General features: G+C 49.4%; 1 protein-coding gene across 2 annotated transcripts in view; it reads right to left on the bottom strand.

Annotated features, from left to right (window-relative positions):
* Positions 1 to 25,134, bottom strand: part of KIF26B (kinesin family member 26B) — a 510,304-nt gene that overhangs the window by 301,609 nt on the left and 183,561 nt on the right. For both annotated transcript variants that reach the window (XR_014817492.1, XM_021064467.2), the window contains exon 3: positions 15,356 to 15,892. Coding sequence is in view for 1 of the 2 variants with exons in the window: in XM_021064467.2 (XP_020920126.2) it covers positions 15,356 to 15,892 (537 nt within the window). In the remaining variant the exon portion in view is untranslated. The remainder of the gene's footprint in view (positions 1 to 15,355; positions 15,893 to 25,134) is intronic.

Raw genomic sequence — 25,134 nt, 5'->3', positions numbered from 1 at the left:
AACGCCTCTGTTTCCTTTGATCAACCTTAGGCAATTAATATAACTGATGACGAGAGTCTCAGTATAAGGCGTGTTCAGTCCCCTTCTCAGATGAGCTAGAATACGTCTCACTAGGTGGCAGCATTGCTTCCAGAGCCTTTTGGGCTTGTTTTTGGTCCATCTTTGTCTTAAGCTCTGTCCCCAAGGGCCTCCCCACTCCCAGCAAGAAGATGTAACGAAGGGCATTGCTTTCCACTTTCCACAATGATGCCCGGAGCAACACCACGTGAAAGTGGCCTTGGAAGCCCTAGTGACTCAGAATGGCCTGGAAGAAGCATCGGCAGGTGTGTTGTGGGTGGCCCACACCAGCACCCGGAGGGTTGGACCCATCTAGGGGACTGGGCTCTTCCCGCCCTGGAAGGGCTAGGGGGCAGGGGCCAGTGCATGGGAACTCTGAATCCCAGCTCCTGCAGGTTCAAGCTGCGTGACCTTGGGTGGGTCACTTGACATTCTCAGCCTCGGTTTGTCCTCTGTAAGTCACATGGGCAGCGTTCCCATCTGCCTTCCCCTGGCAGCTCTGAGGTCAGCTCTTTTAGCAGAAAGGGAGCCTGTTACGAACAGACTAATGGGTTCAATCTTCTCCTAGCTCCTGCTCCTCAGAGCCCCAACCACAGGGACGGAGGGAAATCAGCCTTGCTCAGGGGATGGGAATCATCAGATTGGCTCCGATTAGTCACAGCCTTGAATACAGACATGGCTGCTGCTGTGTTGGCCTTTCCCCGGGGTACCTTTTTCCTCCCAGTATCTCCATCCTTCCCAGGCACTCAGATAAGCCACTGAAGGAAGTTCACTGTCAGAGGCCACTGGTACAGCCGTACTGCACAAAGTGGGCTCCAGAGTCCTAAAAACACTTCCTCAACACGTAAATAACTCCCTGGGAAGGACTTAGGCATATGAAATATCTGACTCATTAACCATGAACTCATCGTCACAAATACCCCTATAAGATAGAGGCATGCTGATGTGTCATGCTAAAGACTATTAGCACAGGAAAAAAAAAAATATCCATTTAAAATTAATTAAAGGAGTTCCCGTCGTGGCTCAGTGGTTAATGAATCCGACTAGGAACCATGAGGTTCCGGGTTCGATCCCTGGCCTTGCTCAGTGGGTTGCCGATCCGGCGTTGCCGTGAGCTGTGGTGTAGGTTGCAGACGCGGCTCGGGTCCCGCGTTGCTGTGGCTCTGGCGTAGGTCGGTGGCTACGGCTCCAATTAGGCCCCTAGCCTAGGAATCTCCATATGCCGCGGGCGCGGCCCTAGAAAAGGCAAAAAGACAAAAATAAATAAATAAATAAAATAAAATTAATTGCATACCTGCCTGAGGTGGGGTGGGCAAGAGGCAGACTTCGATTTTCCAATTTATTGAAGATCCCTAATTATGGATTACTTTTCAAAGAAAGCCTTATTTTATAACAAAAGATCTAAGTGAATAATAAGAAAACAAGTGCATTACGTCTTACCAGTGCAAACTGAGGAGAGGAAGAGGAGCCTCAGCTTGCAAGGAGGCTGTTTCCAAGTGTTCCTTCAATGGGAGTCATGTACCAGGACTAAATAACCTGATATTTCAACTTAACTCCAAAATAATGAGATTTTACTTTTGCATTATTATTATTATTATTATTATTATTAGGGCTGCACCTGCAGCATATGGAAGTTCCCAGGCTAGGGGTGGATTGGCGGTGCAGCTGCTGGCCTACGTCACAGCCACACCAGATCTGAGCCGCATCTGCGACCTATAGCACAGCTCATAGCAATGCCGGATCCTTAACCCATTGGGCGAGGCCAGGGATTGAACCCACGTTCTTATGGATCCTAGTTGGGTCCATTACCGCTAGGGAACTCCGTATTATTTTTTTGATAGGAAGTAGGTTTATGAATACAGGATGCTGGTGAGGGATACAGACAGCAGGCACGGGGGCTCTGCCCAAGAACGAAGTGGAGAAGCAGGCTTCTTAAGGGAGGTGGATGTTTCATAGACAGAGTGTCAGCCAGCTCGGAAACGAGAGTGGCCCCCAAACAGGGGGTCTCTTTGACATTCCTGTAAAGGCCACCCCTCTACTATTCTGTAGAATTTTAATGATTCATGTTTATATACTCCCATCCCCTCCTCCTTTAAAACAAATGTCTTCAAAAATGGAGAAAAATGGGTCCAAGGGCTTTTCAATATTGCATCAGTGTAGTCACTAATGGTGAAATGAGATCATCCAGTTTAGAATATGACCTTCTCGTGTAAGATGTGATGCACATGTAGAAAGTTGGTTTCTGGCAATACAAAGAGGTGGGTGACATTGTCTGAGTTGCTGAGTAACACGTATTTCATGAGCGTGATTCCGCTTTATAGTTTGGATCCTGTTTTTTCATCCACCACTGGTTCTTATACTGGAATCTTTTCCTAGGCCCTGAATCCATTCAGTCTTAAGTCTGGGGAACCTGAGTTGACTGAGAGAAGATGGGGTCAGCACAGCTCAAACAAGACGTTAAGTGTTTAGCATATCACCCAGCATAAACCCCGTAACAACTCTGCAATGGACCACTTTGCAGAGGAAAAAATACAATTAAGCAGCTGGGAGATCCCGCTATGGCTTAGTGGCAATGAACCCAACTAGTATCCATGAGGACGCAGGTTCGATCCCTCGCCTTGCTCAGTGGGTTAAGGATCTGGCATTGCTGTGAGCTGTGGTGTAGGTCACAGATGCAGCTCGGATCTGGCATTGCTGTGGCTATAGTGTAGGCCGGCAGCTACAGCTCTGATTCGCCCCCTGGTCTGGCAATGTCCATATGCTGTGGGTGTGGCCCTAAAAAGACAAAAACAAAACCCACAAAACAAAACAGTTAAGAAACCTGCTAGATGCCACACAGTGAGCAAGGAGGAAGCTGGACTTTTATTTCTGGTGCATGAGCAGCAGGTCTTGCATGACCTAGCATCTGGCCCCTTATTGTTTGAGACTCAGACAAAATCATTGATAAGTATCAGCCTCAGACTTGCTAAAAAATAAAATGTTTACTTTGCCATTAAAAAAAAAAAAGAAGAAGAAGAAGCAGTAGGGAGGTGGCAGGGGGATGGGTTGGGAGCTTGGGGTTAGTAAATTAGCAGATGCACCAAGGACAGCGCAGGGAACTACAGTTACTGTCCTATGATAAACCGCGACAGAAAAGAATACAAAAACGAATGTGTGTATATATATATGAAACTGAATTACTTGGCTGTACAATAGAAATTAACACATTTTAAATCAACAATACTTCAGTAAAATATATGCTTTTTTCTTTTTATGGCCCTACCTGCGGCCTGTGGAAGTTCCCAGGCTAGGGGTCCCATCGGAGCTACAGCTTCCTGCCTACACCACAGCCGCAGCCACGCCAGATCTGAGCCAAATCTTCAAGCTACACCACAGCTCATGGCAATGCCGGATCCTTGACTCACTGAGCAAGGCCAGGGATCGAATCCACATCCTCATGGATACTAGTTGGGTTCTTAACCCACTGAGCCACTGTAGGAACGCCTACTCTACTTCAATAAAGTATTTTTTTTGAAAAGGCAGGAGCCGTTGTAATGCATTGCTTAGCTCAGAGGGTGGGTGTTCCTTAGCGCCTTTCCTCAACTCTGCAAAGAAAGGCAGAGTTCTGCCTGAGGAAACCAGGCCTGGGCAGGATGGTCCACATGCGAGAGTCGTGAGAAGCTGTCAAACAGAGTCCACACCCAGGGAGTCTTCCCTCTGTCCCGACTTCTCCCCCCCCATTCCCTCCCTGCACCCCCATCCCCAGCTCCGCCCTCCACCCCAGCCCTGCCTGGGGGAGCAATGGCCTGGAGGAGCTGGAGGACAGGTGGGCAAGCCAGCTTCCCTCCCCCCGAGCGACGGTAGCCCCCTTGCCCCCCACCCCATCCCCACGAAGGACGGAGGGGAGAAGAAGACACACCGCTTTAAGCCTCAGCACCTTATTCACTATGTCTAGCCTCTTTCTAGGACGTAGAAATATTTCTGAAGAAGTAAAACAAAACCACAGACCATTCCATCAATAGAGCCCAAAGGATCAGCTTGGTCAGAAGGAAAGAAAGCGAACCTTCCCTGCACTGGTCCCATTAGGTCCTCGTCCTCGGTGTCTGCTGAGCTACCCCAGGGAGCGCTGCAGGAATGCAATTTACATTTCCACCTATGGTGGTGAAAGCACAGCTGACTTTAAAGGTGTTATGCACTTCAGAAGAGGAGGGGTGGTTCTTCCACCAAAACCTGCACGTGTGACCTTCTGTTATTTCATCCCGACTCGAGGGGTTCGCCATCTGCATGGGGGTGCGTGTGGACGTGACGCTGTCCTCACTGTCGTTGCCCTTTGTATCGTTTCCCTATCCCTTACAGGTCTCCATCCAAAGAACAGAATGAGGAGGCTCCACGGCTGACCACCTATGAACACCTGCACCTGCTCCTTTTTCGGAAGTGCATCAGCAGAAGGAGCAGGGTGGGCTCACCTCCTCAACGCACCTCACCTTTCACCCACCTGCCTGCCATCCACTAGCCTCCATCTCTAGGTGGTGAGAATGCCTCCTGACCCCCGCTTCATGTCCCCTCAGAGCCTCAGAATGTGACCTTATTTGGATAGAGGGTCTTTGCAGATGAAATTAGTTAAGGATTGAGATGACAGCATCATGGATGAAAGAGGGTCCTGAATCCAAGGACTGGTGTCCTTACAACAAGAGGAAAGAGACACAGAGAAGAGAAGGCCATGTGGAGACAGAGGCACAGACTGAGACAGCCACAGCCAAAGACACCTGCTGGAAGAGACAAGGGAGAATTCACCCTGAGCACTATCAGGGGGAGCGTAGCTGTGCCTGTGCCTTGGCTGTGAGCTTCTAGCCTCTTGAACTGTGAGGACAATAAATCTTTGTTGTTTTAGGCCACTTAGTTCATGGTCATTTGTTACAGCAGTCCTAGGAAGATAATATACCATCTGTCTCTCACCCATCTAGCTGTCTAGCATACAGCTATCATCTATAGCTATGTCTTGCAGTCATCTATCACCTATCGATCTATTTATCATCTATCTATTTATCATCTACCAGGCTATCATTTATCATCTATCAACATATCATCTCTCTGTCATCTATTTATTATCTATTATCTATCTAGCTATCATCTATCTCTCATCTATCATCTATTATCTATCACCTATTATCTATCCTCTAGCTATCATCGATTTTTTTTGTCTTTTTTTTTTTTTAGGGCCACACCCGTGGCATATGGAAGTTCCCAGGCTAGGGGTTGAATTGGAGCTGTAGCCACCAGCCTCAGCAACTCCAGATCCAAGCCGCATCTGCAACCCACACCACAGCTCACAACAACGCCAGATCCTTAACCCACTGAGCGAGGCCAGAGATCAAACCTGAAACCTCATGGTTCCTAATTGGATTCATTAACCACTGAGCCAGGACGGGAACTCCTGCTATCATCTATTGACCTATTATCTATCGAGCTATCATCTATCAATCATCTATCTATCTATCATCCATCTATCTACTATCTGTCATTTGTCTATCATCTATTTATCTATTAGGCTCTCTACATCTATCCATCTATCTATATCTGCCATCTATTATTTATCCTCTAACTCTACTTCTCATCTATTTATCTACCTATTATCTATCTGGCTCGCTACATCTATCCATCTATCTATATCTGTCATCTATCATTTATCCTCTCTCTCTACCTGCCATCTATTTATCTACCTATCTATCCATTCACCTATCATCATTGTTCCCTTCCCTGTACTTCTTGCACCACTGCCAGATAAGTTGTTCTTTAAAGCTGTGGTTCTTTGCCCTGGCAGTTCCAACCAAGGCCTGGGTCCCACCCAAGATGCTCTGATTTCATGGGTCTGGGGTGTGGCTTAGACCTTGGCATTCTTCTTTAAAGCTCCCGAGGGATTCTCATGTGCAGCCAAGGTTGAGAATTCCTCCATCATCCTGCTGCGAGACCTCTAGTGGCTGCCTTCTGCTTACCAAACCAAGAACGGATAGCCACTAACACTTACGTTCTGGTCTATGGTAATCGAGGTGGTTTCCAATTCATGTGAACCTTCGAAACACCAGATGACATAAGAATCAACACTGCGGGGGTCCTGTGAAACCCCTTCCTTCAGGTCCCCAGACCCTACCGAGAAGATGAGCTCCATCTACAGAAACTCCAGCCAAGTCCCTCTACTCCCTCCTTCCCCATCCCGCTCCCTGGGCTTGGAATGTTTTCTGCAGTGTCAACAGTATGAGACCCTTACGGGGTGGTAATGACGAGCTACCGATGGAGAGTGGCTGTGGCGTGCGTGTTATCACAATGCTGTCACAACAGGGACATCTGAGACAATTGAAAACCAACTGTGCAATGTGCGTAACCTCTCATTCTGTGGAGGCACCCAAATGAAATAATCTGACTTGCTAATGTCCTGTCTGATCTCCGGGGTAATGGAGTTGGTGGGGTGGGATGAAAAGCCCATGTTCCTGACCATCCTGCAGGTTGCCATAGCAACTGCTCGGTCTGTACACCTCAGTAGCTTCTCCTGCCATGCTTTTGGTGAGTGAATGCAGACTGCTACTGCGGCTGAAGCACATTTCTGAACGTTTAGCCCCATAAAAGAGCACACATTTATTCTCTACTCTGTTATGTTCGGGAAATTCGACATCTAAAACGGGCTTCTTAGAGGCTACCTGCCCTCCTTGGCTCGGGTCCCTTCGGCCGTCTTCAAAGCCAGCACGGTGGCATCTCTGCTCTCCGGACCTCAGCCCCGTCCTCCTGTTTTCTCTCTCTGACTCTGATCCTCCTGACTCTCTTTTATAAGGACCCTTATGATACGGTGGACTCGCCAGATAATCCGGATTATCTCCCTACCTCAGGATCCTTAAGCGCTTTGTATCTGCAAATCCTCTTCGCTATGCAAGGGAGCATATCCTTAGGTTCCAGGGATCAAGACCTGAACATCTTCGAGCAGCCCTTATTCAGTTTGCCATCCAAGGAAATGATCAGATTAAAAAAAAAAACTATTTTTGAAGCTTTCTGATGAGGTTTGGGTGGTCCCTTCAGACCATGGTCCTGCCCTCATTGATAAGAGGTGATGACCCTTTGGGAAACTCACCCCCAGCACCACATCCTTGAGAAAGACTCTGTCCATGGCCAAATATACAAATGGATTCCTTTCCTGCTGCTCAGGGTTGGTCAAAATGCATAAAGAAAAATAACGCTCCTTGGGTCATCCGTAAAGAGGAGAGAACAAAAAGCCACCATGTTAAAAGATCTTTTCAATGTCCTAATTTGTCAGAGGGTGACAGCCTAGGCCAGTGGCCTGGCTGGACAGAACCGCTGCAAACGGGCAGCAAACAGGCACAAGGACTGGTCCAAGAAGGGCTTGTGCCTATTTCAGGAGCAGGCAGCTGAGCTGTGAGGGCTGCAAGGAACGTGAATGGGACCCTCCCATCCTGACACACTGCACACTCCTCCCCTGCTCCTTCGTGAAAAGTGGCTCCATGAGGAAGGAGCATGTGGGCACCTCAACCCTGTATCCACGTGCTCCTGGGTCCACAGATCCATCACAGTCAAAGCCTCTGAGTACTGGAGCTCCAGCGAGCCTCAGAATCCGCCTTCCTCCTCCAAGGGCTTGGAAAAGTCCTCCATAAAAGGGTGGGTACCAAGTCCCCCCAAGGCTTCCGACCTCTGATGAGCGAGGTCTATGGATTGCAGAGGTCCCTTGGTTTCCCAGACCTTGAGCTGTTCCTAGGTTAGTGCCACTGTCACCTCCCTCTTGCCCTGTTTTCAAACACAAAACCCAGTCATGCCTTTGCTTATGAGGCACAATTAATTCCTAAAGAGATAAATGAGCCAATCCCATATGGCCTCCAGGCAGAGTTCGTCTAGAATTACCTCCCACATTGATTCCAAAGGATGCTTTTTTCTTTTTTAGGGCCACATCCGAAGCATATGGAAGTACCCAGGCTACGGGTTGAACTGGAGCTGCTGCTGCCAGTCTGCATCACAGCCACGTCAACACAGGACCCGAGCCACATCTGTGACCTACACCACAGCTCACGGCAACGCCGGATCCTTAACCCACGGAGCAAGGCCAGGGATCCAACCCAAATCCTCACCGATCCTAGTCGGATTCGTTTCCGCTGCACCACAGTGGGAACTCCCCCAGTGGATGCTTTTTGAGATAACTTTTATCAGACACATTTTCCTTCAAATGGAGGAATGCACATGGAATACTTCATCATGTTAAGGGTACATTATGGATTTATTACTTAGGTGTTAATCTAACATCTTCTTGAAAGTTCTTGACAAGTTCGATTTATCAAAGTCCTATGAGATAATATTCTTCTACCCTTTCAAATGTGACACCAAAATGCCACCTAGACTACTGTCACTGCATCGAAGGATTTATTGACTATTCATTGAGATACTTCAGGTTAAAGATTAGCTTGGAGCCAATCAACTGGTGCTTTCAACCAAAAACCTTGAGGTCTGGGAATTCCCATTGGGGTGCAATGGAAAAGAATCCGACCAGTATCCATAAGGACACAGGTTCGCTCCCTGGCCTTGTGCAGTGGGTTAAGGATCCAATGATGCTGTGGGCTGTGGTGTAGGTTGCAGATGCAGCTCCAATTCGACTCCTAGGCTGGGAACTTCCATATGCCACAGGTGTGGCCCTAAAAATCCAAAAAAAAAAAAAAAAAAAAAAAAAAAGGAGGAAGAAGAAGAATTAAAATCTTGAGATCAGAATGGGTCTTTAGGCCTGGCATTCTCTCCTAAATCTAGGTAAAAGTCAGTCAGGAGAAAGAGTTTTAGTGTCTCCTTGACATTGGAGCTTTCTCTAACAAGCAACCACTTTGTGCATGTTAGTTGCTGTGAGAGACATGAGAAAAAAATGAATCTATGTCCTCAATGAGCAAAAGACATCAAAGTGAAAATCAGGAAACTCTTCCCAAAAGAAACTTCAAATCTCTCAGCCTGGGATTTCTCCTCTGGCGAATGAGAGTGTTGAGATAGAAAGCTGATATTGGTAGCCCACTTTATAGCTTATAAAACACGTGCTTACTTTTTTTTTTTTTTTTTTTTGTCTTTTGGTTGTTGTTGTTGTTGTTATTGTTGTTGTTGTTGTTGCTATTTCTTGGGCCGCTCCCGCGGCATATGGAGGTTCCTAGGCTAGGGGTTGAATCGGAGCTGTAGCCACCGGCCTACACCAGAGCCACAGCAACACGGGATCCGAGCCGCGTCTGCAACCTACACCACAGCTCACGGCAACAGCAACGCCGGATCGTTAACCCACTGAACAAGGCCAGGAATCAAACCCGCAACCTCATGGTTCCTATTCAGATTCGTTAACCACTGCGCCACAATGGGAACTCCTACTTTTTTTCTTAATTGTTCTTCATATAATCTAGCAAGGGAGGGACTTCATTGGCACGGAAATAGATTAAGGGACTAAACTGAGGTTCAACAGTGGGTGGAGCCAGGAGCTTGAACCAGGCAGGACCATCTCCAGATCTCCCACCATGATGCAAAAGGCCACTACCATCCTACCAAAGTGGATTCTAACACCAGCAGTCTGTGACTACGAGTCATGGGTAAAGACTTCCTTTAAGTATTTACCGTAACACATGTAAACCAGGCAAAAGCAGTTGCCGCTCAGAAAGAGGTAATTAATCTGTGGTGAACGACAAGAAATTAACCCAGACGTGTCTTTTCAAAGTCAACACTCATGTGATCGAATGAAGGCTCTAGTGCATTTTCTGCTACCCACTGACTTCAGGCAGAGTTGGGTCTAGAATTCTCTCGCACCTTGATTCCAATGGATGTTTTATGGGGAAGGAGGATCATTTTTAGATGCATTTTCCCCCAAATCGAGGAAATTTGAGGGCCTTTCCATGCATATGTATTGATTGAGTTAAATGTCTGTAAGTTCACAGAAGAAAATCTTTCTTCGAAAGTCTGTGCAAGACTGTGCAAAACGTATGGTTTCCAAAGGAGACAGGTTGCAGGGTGGGGGGGTGCTGGGGGTTTGGGATGGAAAGGCTAAGAAATTGGGTGGTGATGATCACTGTACACCTTGCATGTAATAAATTCATTGAGTAACAAAAACATAAATAAGTAAAACAAGGAGACTGCCTATCAAAAAAGAAAAGGAAAAATAAAGAGTCTGTGTTATCAACTTCTATGAAATGCATTTGCTCTGATATTTGAAGGAAAAATGCTCTTTGTGGGTTGTTGGCCATTTGGGTATAATCTCGTTGTCTTCTAAATTACTATTTTTCTCAGCTCCCTGGAAAGATTCACAAGAGGTGTCACCCTGTGCACCCAGCCTCCCTGCACTTAAATAGCAGAAGAGCAGGACTTCCCGTCGTGGCTCAGCGGTAACGAACCCGACCAGGATCCATAAGGACGCCAGTTCCATCCCTGGCCTCACTCAGGGGGTTAAGGATCTGGTGTTGCCTTGAGCTATGGTGTAGGTTGCAGACGTGGCTCAGATCCCGCGTTGCTGTGGCTGTGGTGTAGGCTGGCAGCTGTAGCTCTGATTTGCCCCCTAGCCTGGGAACTGTCATATGCCTCCGGTTCGGTCCTAAAAAAGATTTAAAAAAAAAAAAAAAAAAAAGAAGACAGACGGGCAGTATCCCCTTCACCCTTGTTCCTACAGGCTCCAGGCCTGTGAGTGTGGAGCAGCACCCTCGACAGCAACAAGTCTGGCTGCTTCTCTGCCCGGGGAAGAGCCCTGGCACTGAGCCAGAGGGCCATCTGCTCCGCGGGGAGGGAAGTGGGAGTGATGGACAGCAGGAAAAGAGAGGTCGGCTTTCAGGGCGGTCAACCATCTCTGCCGAGCTGGCTGGACTGTGAACTGCAGGATATTGACTGCGGGGAGATGCCCGTAACAGGAGCCGTCCAGTCTAGCCAGACCCAGAGCCCCCATCCCCAGGGCATCAGAATGACACAGGGACACTGGTTCACAGCCAGGCACCAAATCTCTTGATCCCAGAGAGATTTCCTCTGATCCCTCTAACTATTGCTCAGGGGAAATGCAGACATTAGTCCGTTCCAAGTTGGAGAGAAGCAATCAAATTTACCCAGGACAATCGCAAAGGGGTGGCTTGCATGGATCACCCGTGAGCATCTGGCTTTGGTCTCATCAATCCACTCTTGCTCCACGGGCTGGACTGCAAGCCCTTCTGCATGTTCTCAAAGCATCTGGGCATCCGTCTATATGCACTCCACTCCCTGGCTGGTAATGCAGGGTCCCCCTGCTCCCCTAAGGACCACAGGACAGAAGCCTGGGTTTTAGCCCATGGCAAAAGCCCCACCCAACACATAGCCTGTGTGTGGCACTTGGTGGAGCATAATAAACATATGTTATTGTACAGGAGATTCTTTTTTTTTTTTTTTTTTTGTCTTTTTAGGGCCACACCCATGGCATATGGAGGTTCCCAGGCTAGGGGTCGAATCAGAGCTGCAGCCGCCGGCGTACACCACAGCCACAGCAACAAGAGATCTGAGCTGTGTCTGCGCCTACACCACAGCTCATGGCAATGCTGGATCCCCAACCCACTGAGCGAGGCCAGGGATCGAACCCACATCCCCATGGATCCTAGTCGGGTTTGTCAACCACAGAGCCGTGAAGGGAATTCCAGGAGATTCTTTTTCATCTGAAGTGGGGGAAGGGGAAAAGAGGGAGAGGAAGAATTATTGCACAAACTTTTAAAATGTAGCAATAGTCCCTAATCTTCCTTTTAAGCAGCATCTCCAGCTTTCTCCCCGACACACTCTTTCCCCACACTCTGAATATTTTCTAGGAAAGCATCAGTTCCAAGCTCTTGTGCCCGCACGCATCAGTGCTGTGCAGCAGCTGCATCTTCTAACTGGCACCTGAGACAGGTTACAAGTGTCTGGGGCCCTGGAAGGTGAAATGTGAGTTGTCTGTGTAACCTGAGTATGTGGCTAGCACAACCCTGGATGTGTTGAAAATATGACCTGGGCGGAAGGATGTGCACAGAGCATTTTATTTATAGGAGCAAAACCCTAAACGCTGATAACTGATGCTTGGTTACAACAGGACATCCTCATATAAGGGCTGGTGTTTTAGAAAGGACTGTGGGACTGCCATTAAAGATCACATTTTAGGAAAAAAACCTTTAATGGCATGGGAAAATGCACCTAGTATATTAAGCAAAAAGCAGATCAGAGAATTGAATATAATCAAATTTTTAGAAACTGCATGAGTCTAAAATCCTGGGAGGAAATATACCCAAATGGAAGGTGGTCTATTTCTAGGTGACGTTGATTTTTTTTTTTTTTTAAATAGCCACCTCCACAGCACATGGAGGTTCTCAGGCCAGGGATACGATCCGAGCCTCAGCTCCAACCTGTGGAGCAGCTACAGCAAACGCTGGATCCTTTAACCCACTGCAGGGGGTTAAAACCTGTGCCTCCTCAGCAACCAGAGCCCTGAAGCTGAACTCTTAACCCCGTGTCACATGCCGGGAACTCCTGAGTTGATTTTTTCAAGTGTTAATCTTTTCATAGTTTAAACATTTTATTCTACAACAGATGTATTGCTAATTTTCAAAATTGTATACTTTTAGAATCACAAACCCGGAAAGCACAGTATTCAACATTGGAAAGAGGCTCCTTTTTTTTTCTTTTCTTTTTTTTTTTTTTTTCTGTCTTTTTAGGGCCGCAGCTTTGGCATATGGAGGTTCCCAGGCTAGAGGTCAAACTGGAGCTACAGATGCCGGCCTATGCCACAGTCACAGCAATGCAGCATCTGAGCCTTGTCTGTGACCTACACCACAGCTCCCAGCAACGCCAGATCCTTAACCCACTGAGCAACGCCAGGGATCGAACCTGCATCCTCATGGACACTAGTCTGGTTTGTTAACCACTGCGCCACGACAGGAACTCTGGAAGAGGCACTTCTGTTCCTGTTCTCGACAGATATGTTCAAACATTAGACTCTGAGGCCTCCCCCAGGGTGCCATTGGTTCTTAGTCTTTTATATCAACAACCCAGAAAATTCTGTCCCAAAGCGGCATGGCAGCCAGACCCCACAGGTCAAAATAGGAGTCCTTTGCTTTGTCCCTGTCTGAGAAGAACCGTATCCGGAAACGATGTTGGAAGGACACTGCTCGGGGGTAAGTTAAGACTGCGGGAAGCAGGGCTCGGACCCCCGTTCTCCTGGGCAGGGGACAGCCGGGGCTGGCCTGGCACCAGCTGTGAGGCCACAGGGCATTATCCTATTTCTCAAAGCATCCTGTTCCCCACTTGTAAAAAGACGGTCTAACATCCACTGAGCCGACCTGACCTCGCAGGCCTGTCGAAGGGGTTCAATCAAACGACGTGCGCCCCCTCTTTTGTAAACACCACCGCGCCCGGAAGGGACCCGTCTGGCATCCGGAGAACACTCACTTCTCCAGATAATCATCCAGGCTCCCCGCTTTCTTTCAAGATATCAAGCGAAAGCATCTCTGCCCGCTTTTACACTCCAGAAAAGTCACCAGGAATTTTATCAGCCACCTCGAACTCATTTGCTGTTTCCCTGGGCCTTGGCCCCGTGTAACGAAAACTATGCAATGTGTCTGCCCGCCTTGTTCCTGTTTTGTCCTGGGTGCGTGGACAGATTGGTTTTCCCAGGCTCTCCGGAGGGAAGGTGGGACCAGGAGACTGGATTTTTGTCCCTTCTGGGCTGGGCCTCCAAGGCCCCCTGGGAGATCATCCCCCGCCCCCCGCCCCCTCTCTTCACTTCCTGGCTGGTTGCACAAGATCTGGAGCAAGACTCTGAGGCCTCAGGAAAATGGTGACATGCTGCCTGGAGAAGCCAGAGTCCCAATATCGCAGGGGAAGGCCACCCACCACCCCGCCACCACCCCGTCCCAGTCACCCGGGACACAAGTGAGAAGTAACTCGAGACCCTTGGTTGCATCAGTTATGTCCCCTGATTAATACTCTCTGTGACCACGGCCACCTCTCCACCCTGGAGCAATAGTCCGTGCTTCCTGCTCCTGCCCCCATGGGCGACGCAGGGGACACTGAGAACACACAATCCTCATCCAAAGGAAAGCTCACTTGAGAAAAGTTATGGCAATTCTTTTTTTTTTTTTTTTTGTCTTTTTTTTGCCATTTTCTTGGGCCGCTCTCACGGCATATGGAGGTTCCCAGGCTAGGGGTTGAATCGGAGCTGTAGCCACCGGCCTACGCCAGAGCCACAGCAACGCGGGATCCGAGCCGCGTCTGCAACCTACACCACAGCTCACGGCAACGCCGGATCGTTAACCCACTGAGCAAGGGCAGGGACCGAACCCGCAACCTCATGGTTCCTAGTCGGGTTCGTTAACCACTGCGCCACGACGGGAACTCCGGCAATTCTTTTAGATTCCTTGGCAGATTTCAGACCTGCTTTCTTATTTCTCTAGGGAAACTTGAGAGTGTGTAATAATTTATTTACTTCTTCTTTTTTTTTTTCTTTTTTTTGCTTTTTAGGGCTGCACCTGTGGCCTATGAACCTTCCCAGGCTAGGGGTCAAATTGGAGCTGCAGCTGCCAGCCTACACCTCAGCCACAGCAATGTGGGATTCAAGCCACATCTGTGACCTATACCACAGCTCACAGCAACACCAGATCCTTAACTCACTGAGCGAGGCCACGGATGAAACCTGCCTCCTCATGGATACTAGTTGGGTTCATTACTGCTGAGCCGCAGTTGGAACTCCCAGAGAGTGTATGCTGATTTAAATAACTGAAGAGAAAATATAAGAAGATGGAGGGGTTCCCACTGTGGTGCAATGGGATTGGCAGGGTCTTAGGAGCACTGGGACTCGGGTTCGATCCCCTACCCAGCACAGTGGATTAAGGATCCAGTGTTGCCGAAGCTGCACTTAGGTCCCAGCTGCAGTTTGGATCTAATCTAATCCCTGGCCTGGGAACTCCATACGCTTCGGGGTGGCCAAAAAAAAAAAGAAGAAGAAGAAGAAGAAGAAAGGAAAGGGAAACATATATTTGGTAACCTAATCCTGCAGTATTTTTAGGTGAGTTGCAAATAGAAAAGGGTTACGGTCCATCAGGAAGGAAGAGGTTAGGGAGCCTGCCTCTCTTTCAGACGGTACAGACATCCAAACAGCGCTAGCTTGGATCACTGGTCCTGCGTATATTTCATCTCTTTTTAGCATCGTCCCTCAGGACTACATGGAAGCATTAGGCTCTGAGTTGGGGAGCTCCCCATGGCACAAAGGAGAGGTAGGAGGTGGTGCCCCACTTGTCTGCTTTGACTGAGGTCCATCTTGCTCTTTCTTGCTGAGGCTGCTTACCTGGTAGGGGTACAGGGTGACCCCGTTGGTTCTCGACAGGGACCAGGTGCCGTCCAGGTACTGGTGGGCCTGGATGGCCACCGAGTTGAGGATGTTCCCATTGCTGGGGCTGGTGGCCATCTGGAGGCTGACCTTGGCCTGGTGGGTGGGGGAGCCACCCTTCTTCTCCGCGCCATTGCTGACCCCGAGGCTGTTGGGTTTGCCACCGTGCTTATTGGTGACGAAGGCTGTGTAGTTGGAGGAGGCATAGGAGGCGGGCACAAAGGCCCAATCCCTGGGCTGCTGGAGCGCCCCCACGTGCCGGGACCCCACCAGAGCAGGGAGGCTGGAGAGCGGTGGGGGCGAGCCGGGGGAGCCGTCGAAGCGCTCGCTGCCAGCCGCCTGCTCCAGGGTCAGCACCATCTGGATGGCCTCCTGCTTCAGCTGGTTCAGGTGCGTGGCACAGATGTCACAGCGGTTGTCTCTGTCATTCCAAGCCTTCCGGATGGTGTTGGGGACCTGGAGCTTGTCGTGAATCACAGCTGAGAAAGCAGGGTCCTGGAGAACACACGAGCAAAAAAAAAAAAAAAGGAGAACCTATCAATCAAAGGCTGGTAAGTGCAGCTCAGATGCCTGGCTTATGAGCTAAGCTCTCCACGTGCCCAAAGAGTCTGCCCAAAGAGTCTGACTGACTGACAGCCCGCAGAAACCAGGAGCCAGACTGGCTGAAGAACCACTAGCTCATAAACACATTTGACAAAATGTAAGATTTTTTTATAATGAAGTCTTCAAGGAATTTAAAAAAAAAAAAAGGAGTTCCCGTCGTTGTGGCTCAGTGGGTTCAAAACTCAGCTAGGATCCATGAAGATGCAGGTGTGATCCCTGGCCTTGCTCAGTGGGTTAAGGATCCGGTGTCGTCGTGAGTTAGGTGTAGGTTGCACATGCAGCTTGAATCTGCCATTGCTGTGGCTGTGGCTGTGGCCGGCAACTATAGCTCTGATTGGACCCCTAGCCTGGCAACTTCCATATGCCATGGGTAGGGCTCTAAAAAAACAACAACAAAAAAAAAGAAAAGATTTCTAAGCATCCTCCTTACCAGGCCAATCACATAAGAGCATTCCAACTTCTTCTCCTCCTTGTGTCCCCTAAAGTATCATAGCTATCCTGGATGCTCCCAAGTGTCCATTAAGTGGACACAACAGTTGTGCAGGCCTGGAGGGCCAGGGGAGCTCACTGTGGCCCCCTGTGAACCATGAGAAGGTGGTAGCAGGTGGAGGTACACCTTGGGACCCAGAACAGAGATTCTATTCTAAGAAAATCTTGGCCTCATCAGCGCTATGTGCTAAGTGCCATTGGAATAAAACCAAATGAAACAGATTCTGGCGCAGAAAACTCGCCTCTCCAGCTGCCCAGCAAACCCCTACAGAGTCGCTGTTGACCAGCGGCCCCATGACATATCTGATACCCTCATCTGTGCAAAGAAAAGTATCTCCTTGACGAAGAGTACAAGACCTATTTCCCCACAAGCTTCCTCTAAAACTGTGAAAAACTCTTTGGCTCAGAAGCCCCTATCGAAAAGAAATGAAGATAATAAGGATGATTTCTTCCACTTGCTCTACTTGAGTTTTTCCGTTTTGTTGTAGGGCTGCACCCATGGCACACAGACGTTCCCAGGCTAGGGGTCGAATCAGAGCTACAGCTGCCAGCCTGCACCACAGCCACAGCAACGCCAGATCTGAGCCATACCTGTGACCTCCGCCTCAGCAATGCTGGATCCTTACCCCGCTGAGCGAGGCCAGGGATCAAACCCCCATCCTCGTGGAGACTCTATCAGGTCCTGAAGCAGCTGAGCCACAGTGGGAACTCCTACTTTAATTTTTACAGGAAAGCAGGATGGCACACAGAAATAACGCTCCGTGTGTCCATTGGGCATCACAATATTGGGGTCCTAGTTCCAGCCCTGCCACTAATTATGTATGTAATGACTGCAGACAAATTACACAGCCTCACCAAACCTCTCATCCGCCACACAAGGCCATGGCCTGTCTTTGTTGTAAGGTCCTTCCGATTCCGTGACTCTCTTTGCAGGGAAATGGGGACATAATTCCTATATGGCAGAGCCCCTATGCTCTTTGGGGGGGAGGGGGGCCCTGATGGAACATGTGAGATGCAACAACTTTTGCAAGTAATGGACAAGGTTTATCGCAAGGACTTTTTCTTAGGACTTAGATCCTCCCTCCTAAAATCTTCCCTTCTGAAACTGGCTACAGCTTTTATGGAGTGGAAACCCCATCAGGGCTGAGAGGGGTCTGCAGAGCTGCGGGTGACGGGGGCAGCGTGGGGCAGCTGGGGCGTGGGGGTGGGGGCAGAGAGATCGGCGGCAGGAGGGTCACTGTTAATTACAATCCACCTTGACTGTGGGCTCCAGCGTTTTGTTTTCCCTGCTTAACTACCCTGAACAGCTCCTCAGCATGCACGGATTAATTGATTAATAAATCAAGAGGCCACTTTACAGGGCAGCAGCGAGGAGTGGCTCAGGAGGCAGAAACTCAAGACAGTCCCGGAAAATGATGGGAAACAACAGGAGGTCAAGGTTGACCAAGTCTGGCCGACAAAGGGATGCAAACCACCCGAGACGTGCTCGTGGCATCCTTCTCAATGACAGCTGCTTTGTCCTGAGTCTCTGACCAAAACTCAGCACCCCTGGGACCCAAAGGCGCCCCCGGAGGGATCATTCCAGAGCCAACGATCACCTCTGTTTCCAGATAAAGAAACCGAGCTCTGAAAGGGTTAAAAGCTGGGCCTTCTTAACCCAGACTGCTTGACCACAAGTCCATGATTTTTCACTTCAAGAACCAAAGAGCCAGATGCATCAATGAACTCATGATTTTGCACAGACAGGGAAGGTTTTCTCCTACATTCATCTGCAAAATGGTCATTGCTCCAAAAGGAACTATTTGGGTCCCCATATGTGCCAAAATAGATTGTCTTGGGTTTTTTTTTTTTTTCTTTTGCATAGTATTTATTACATAATGAGAATTTTCTCCCATCAATAAATGTCCCTTGAAAGTGTGATTTCCTAAATGACCACATGGTATTTTATCCTTTGGTTGTTTCATAATTTATTTCTTCTTCTCACGTCTGCTACGTAATTAGAGGCAGCATGAAGTTAGAGACCGGCATTCAAGAGCAAACGCAGCCCCTATTTGCAAGAATCAAGACATGGAAACAACCTAAATGTCCATCAACGGAGGAGTGGATCAAGAAGATGTGGTACATATACACAATGGAATATGACCCAGCCATTAAAAGGAACGAAATGGGAGCTCCCATCATGGCACAGTGGTTAACGAATCCAATTAGGAACCATGAGGTTGCAGGTTCGATCCCTGCCCTTGCTCAGTGGGTTAAGGATCCGGCATTGCCATGAGCTGTGGTGTAGGTCACAGATGCGGCTCGGATCCCGTGTCGTTGTGGCTCTGGTGTAGACTGGGGGCTACAGCTCCTAGCCTGAGAACCTCCATATGCCGCGGGAGTGGCCCAAGAAATGGCAAAAAAAGACAAAAAAAAAAAAGACTAAATAAATAAATAAAAGGAACGAAATACCAGCATTTTCAGCAACACGGATGGACCTAGAAATTATCATGCTAGGTGAAGTCAGCCAGACAATGAGACACCAACATCAAATGCTTTCACTGACATGTGGAATCTGAAAAAAGGACAGACAGAACTTCTTTGCAGAACAGATGCTGACTCACAGACTTTGAAAAACTTATGGTCTCCAAAGGAGACAGGTCGGAGGGTGGGGGGATGCACTGGGGTTGTGGGATGGAAAGCCTACAAAATTGGATTGTGATGATCATTGTACAACTACAAAGGTAATAAGTTCATTGAGTAATAATACAAAAATAAATAAATAAAAAAGAGCAAGTGCAGCCCACGGCATAGGCTTTCAAGCCACCGAACTATTTGGTGTTGAGAAACCCTCAAATTAATTGCTTATTGAGAATATCTGGGTTAACCAGTTACTGGAAGAAATATTCCAGCAAGAAGTCCACTCCCATCCAGACATCCCTGTTTCTTTCAGATCCCTGTGGAACCTGGACTTGACTCTGACATCGGCCACGGGAGCGGAAAAGATAACGCCCACTCCACGAAAACTGCCTGAGCCCGGTGCTTTTCTCTTTCCTCTTGGTTTTTAGGATTCTCCCTTGAAGCAGCACCTTCCTCCCGCAGCCTACTGCTATTTGCGGCTCAGCTTCCAACAAGAAACAAATAATGCATGTGGGCCAACATCGTGCCAGGCTGTGCAGCAGGCTGGGGATCTTGGGATGACCACAAATGGCTCCTGTTCTCTCTGAGTTCATACTCCAGGGAACCCTCTTGGTTGCCGGACCGCCAAATGCCTCGTCCCCGAGCTGCCACCTCTCGCCCCAGGACCAATCAGCACAGACCCAGACACACAGAGCCCGGCGCCTCCCTCCCCATTCCTGGGGCGTTGACAAAACCATCGTGAGACGGCAGCTGAGCCCACCCTCAGGATGGCCCCCTGGGCGGCCAGGAAGTGGCAGGGCCCAGGACCCGCTGCTGTCTCATCAGGAGGAAAGCAGAGACGGCTGCCTTAATGAGCCTGCAACTGCTGAGTGACGGCAAAGACCTGTTCCCTAAATGAAGCCCCCCTGGATCTGAAACCTTTTGTGAGTTCTTTCATCAAAAGGCCCCAGTAAGTCAAAAGCTACATCTTATGGCAACAAAAATCTCTCTTAAGGGCAGGTCCACACACTAGAAATATTTTAGTGCAACTCAAAACTTCAAAGAGGAATGGTCAGCAGACACAGCTTCTTGTAAGTGCTGGAATAAAGAGGACACTGCTTAGAGGGAGGGTATACAAACAGGAGAAAAGAGAAGGCAAAAGGCGCTAGGATCATGGATGCCTCACGCTTTCCTGACATGGACCCAAAAGCGCTGCCGTGGCCCCAGGAGATGGGCTTGGGGGCAGCGCCCTGCGATTCAGCTGGCACCGCAAGAAACCTGCACCCAGCAGAGGAGTGAACTAAGCGTGTGGTCTGGCATGCTACCTAGGGCACCAGCTTCCAACCCATTCGTCTTGTCCCAGCTCATCCTGTGACTCAGAAAACAGCCAAATGGGAACAAAGGGGATCCGTGCACAGCTGAACCTTTTATTTTTGTTCTTGGTTTTGGAGGGTGTGTGTGTGTGTGTGTGTGTGTGTGTGTGTTGTTTTGTTTTGTTTTTAGGGCCACACCTGCAGCATATGGAGGTTCCCAGACTAGCAGTCGAATCCAAGCTGCAGCTGCCAGCCTACACCACAGCCACAGCAACGTGGGATCTGAGCCGTGTCTGCAACCTACACCACAGCTCATGGCAATGCTGGATTCTCAACCCACTGAGGGAGGCCAGGGATGGAAGCCACGTCCTCATGGATACTAGGGAAGCCACAAGCAAACAAACAATAATATGGCTTTCCAAGTGCATTTGTTCTGTCAGCTAAATAGCCTCTAATGTGGGGCATCCATGGATCCCCACCTGACTCTTCCTTGAACCATTAGAATTGTTTCTCCATTTTCTTGCCTCAACACACAATCTACTTCTTTTCTCTAAGTTCCCAAGGAAATAAAGTTTGGTTTTCTTTCTTTTGACGGCTACCTCTGCAGCATCTGCAAGTTTCTGGACCAGGGGTCGAATCAGAGCTGCAGCTGCCAGCCTACAGCACAGCCACAGCAACACCAGATCCGAGCTGCATCCGTGACCTACACCCCAGCTGGTGGCAATGGTGGATCCTTAACCCACTGAGCAGGGATCCAGCCTGCATCCTCACAATGTCGGGTCCTTCACCCACGGAGCGAGGCCAGGGATCGAACCTGTGTCCTCATGGATGCTAGTCAGATTTGTTTGCGCTGAGCCACAACGGGAACTCCATTAGTGGTGATTGTTATCAGTGCTTCGCGTCTCAGTGTCTAACGCAGGAAGGACTGTGTTTACAGAAATTCAGTGCTTCCGAAGATGCCGATGATGGTGGCAGCAATGATCCGGGGCTTGCTTACGTGCAGGAGGATTTAGCCCACACTTTTGGAATTAAGAGGGGCAGGGATGGCAAAGAAGAGAACTTAGGCTCTTCAGTTAACCAGCTCTTCTATCAGGGGAAGTTGGGTGTTCTTCAAAAGAAACCAAAATAAGAGCGGGTCCCCAGAATTCCTGAGCTGGCAAAATAATCCAAGAGTTGCTCCCTTCCATGGATGTGGAAGGACGATGCTCTCATCTGAAAAGTACCCCCCGTTTCTCCCTCAGGGATGGGTGATGCTACGAAGGGGGTGCTGATGGTTCCAGTGGAATCACAGAGCCATCACCTGGCCAGGGGCTCCTAGGACGCTGTCAGATTCTACCCAGGAAATAGAGAAAGAGAAACTGACTTCACGGGAGCCAAACTATTCAAACCAGAGGATGCTGCTCTCCAGCCTATCTCTTGGCCCTGGGATCCACTCATAAACAGATGAAGAACTTAGGATGGAAAGTGGCCTCTTCACACCTCCTTAAAATGCTTCCCTTGAGGTTAAAATTCATGTTCAATGCGATGCGAAAATGAAGTGCTGGGCTTTGCAAATGGGAGATACTCATCAGAATTCTAAGATGACACACTAAAATTTCACCTAGATTCAATGTAGTTTTTATGCATCGGCTCTAATGTACCATCAAGTGGCAAATGGATTTCTTTTGTTTTCTTTTCTTTTCCCTTTTTTAGAGCCTCGCCGGCAGCCTATGGAAGTCCCCAGGCTAGGGGCTGAATCGGAGCCGTGTCTCTGACCTACATCACAGCTCACGGCCACACCAGAACCTTAACCCACTGATCGAGGCCAGGGATCAAACCCTCATCCTCATGGATACTAGTCAGATTCTTACCCTGCTGAGCCACAACGGAAACGCCTGGATTGATTGATTTTCAATCTGTGTTTGCATTCGTGTAAAGCTATTACGACATCTGCTAATGATCTAATTATGAAATTGCCTAAAGTTTCTTTTTCCTTTCATTGATGGTTAGGCATGAAACACAGCAGAAATGCACTTAGCCCTGTTTTCTTGGACTTACTACGAAAAGATAAAGTTACCTAGAATTTGATGTCTGTTGCTGTTGTTTTTAAATGCTGAAATGTTAGCAGGTAGGCTCTGTTGGACCATAAACTACAGCCAACAAATAACTCTTGCTAGTCACCCTGTGACGGAATCCTTGGGACTGGGGGGTTTTGACCACGTGATATGCTTCAAGCTGTCTTCTCAGACATTTCTCTGTGTTGCTCGTGTGACCCTGGCGGACAGGCAGGGTGACTTTCCCTCTGTCCCACGGACGCCCCTGCACGTCCCTGCCTTGGAGCCTTTGCCGAGGTTCCTGCTCTGAGGATAATTCCCGCCCTGCCTTGTAAACTACAAGAGAGGGGAGTGGGGCGGGGGAGGGGGGGTAATGGCTGTGTTCACTATTGCGACAGTTGCATGGGTACAGACCAATGACCAAACGTATCACATCGGACGCTTCAGATGTGTACTGTTTACTGAATGTCAATCATATGCCCGTTAAGCAAAAAAAAAAAAAAAAAGTCTTTCTCCATCATAAGGTCTGACTTCCAGGAGGCATGGCATGGCATGGCTCTGGCCTGAGTGATTCTCATCGCTTAGCCAACACTTCCGTGTTGGTTAGAGTTGCACCTGCTCTATCTCTGCCATCGCGTTAAATTCCTTGGGGGCAGAAACCATGCCTTCATTGTAACAGTCATGCTACCTTCTCCGCTGGCCCCCTGGAGTCTACTCAAGACAGCAACCAGGGTGATCCCTGTTAAGGCTTCCATCTGATGCTGGCATTCCTGGGCTGAAAATCCTCCCCCGGCCCCCACCCGGCTTCTCTCAATGTCAAAGTCTCTGCACCCCCGCCCCCACGAATAGGGCCTCCTGCTCCCTCTCCGACCTCGGTGCCCGGTCGCTGCTCCCCGGCTCGCTCCGCTCCAGCCACAAGAGGCTTGGTGCTGCCCTCCCCTCACACAGGGACAGTCACTGCCGCCTCCTCGGTGGCTCTGCACTTTCGTCTTCCTTCTGCAGGGAAAACTTGTCCCCACACATACATGCCTGTCATGTACCACCTTCAAGGTCCTCAAATACCACCCTGTAAATGAGGGCTCCCCACCCCCAATGACAAAAGCACCCCCTGCCCCGGCATCACTGAACCCCCTTCTCTGCCTCTCTTCTCTCTCCATCATCGTCACCCTCGAACATAGAGTGACGGCGTCTGTTCACTGCCTGTATCCCTACAAAACTAGGTCCATAAACCAGACCAGAGCGGGAGCTTTCATCTGCTTGTGTCACTGCGGACGCCCTAATGCCTAGAACAACGCCTGGAGGACAGCGAGCGCTCAAGGAAATATGGTTGAATGAGTGAGCGAGGGCGTCCGTGTTCAGGGTGAGGGGTTCCCACATGGACTGGCTTCATCCTTCTTATGAATGATCGCTTTTTGCTTCATACGAAAGTCTTTTCCTTTCCTTATTCTTTTCCTTGCTGGGTTTTCATGTCCTCAAGAAGATGAGGAGAGCTGGCTTGTTCTGCCATCATCCCCTGGGGCCTTGTTTTTCCAGGGGTCCCTTCAGGACCCCCACCCCCACCCCTGCAGCAGAGGCACTTGGGAAGCTCCTCACAAGGCAGATGCCGGGCCCCCTCCCAGATCCTCCGGATCAGCATCTCGGGGGAGTAGAGCCCTGGATGCATTTTGACAAGCATCCCTGAGGTTCAGTGATACAACTTCGTGGAGGGAGGGATGAGGGAGACAGGGATGGCGAAGGGAGGGGAGGGGGACAGAGATGGGGGAGGGGAGGGGGCAGAGATGGGGGAGGGGAAGGGAGGAGGACTGAGATGGGGGAGGGAGACAGAGATGGGGGAGGGAGGAGAAGGGAGAGGGGCCTTTCCGTCCCAAATACCAAAAGCAGTGGACGGTTTCCCGCAGACTCTCCGCCACACCCAATGGACCGCAACTCCCCTGAAAACCTCAGTGCCGGGGATACCGCTTTTTCTGGACAATGAGAAGTGGCTCTTGGGGCACAGCCCGGAGACGGCAGGCATAAGCCAAAGTCTTTTCACCACTTTCTCTCCCTAATCCAGTGGTTTTCACCTCCTCCTGACTCTGATCCCTAGGAGACTTCTGGAAATATCTAGAGACGTTTTTCGTTATCACCTCTAGTGGGTAGAGGCCAAAGATGCTGCTAAATTATCTTCTGACGCACAGGGGAAAACTATCGTGACAAAGAACAACCCAGGGCCAAACGCCGATTGTGCCAAGACGAAAACCCTGGCCTGAGCCCTCTGCAGGACCGAGAGGTGGGCGTTTGAAATGCAGAAGCTGCAAATGGCATTCTTTTGTTCTTTTCATAGCTGAGTAGTATTCCGCTGCGTATGTGTACCACATCTTCATCCATTCATCTGTCTGCGGACACTTAGGTGGTTCCATGCGATGTACCTCCCTCCGTTTTTCTTAAATGTGGAGGCACCGAACTCCAAAAGGCACAGTCTCTGTACTGACCCTTGGGTGATGGCTGCCCAGCGGGCCAGGCACAGTGGGTGTGGGTAAGTGAGCCAAGAGCACCCCCCAATTCTTGATCCCCCCCCACACACACTGTGGCGTCCAGGTCCTGGCTGCAGGCCCCAGCCTCGGACGTCCCCTCCATCTGTATCACATACCATCGCTGACACACCCTGGCTGTTCTCAAGAGTGTGGGAGACAGGCTGACGTGAGACCCAAGCTTCCATCCT

This window comes from Sus scrofa, chromosome 10, assembly GCF_054392235.1.
Source record: "Sus scrofa isolate SSC_HxYL_T2T_F1_AM1 chromosome 10, Sscrofa_HxYL_maternal_Yorkshire_Landrace_v2.0, whole genome shotgun sequence".
NCBI classification, from domain to species: Eukaryota; Metazoa; Chordata; class Mammalia; order Artiodactyla; family Suidae; genus Sus; species Sus scrofa.
The sequence above is the reverse complement of the archived record's forward strand: the minus strand, read 5'-3'. Positions and strand labels throughout refer to the sequence as shown.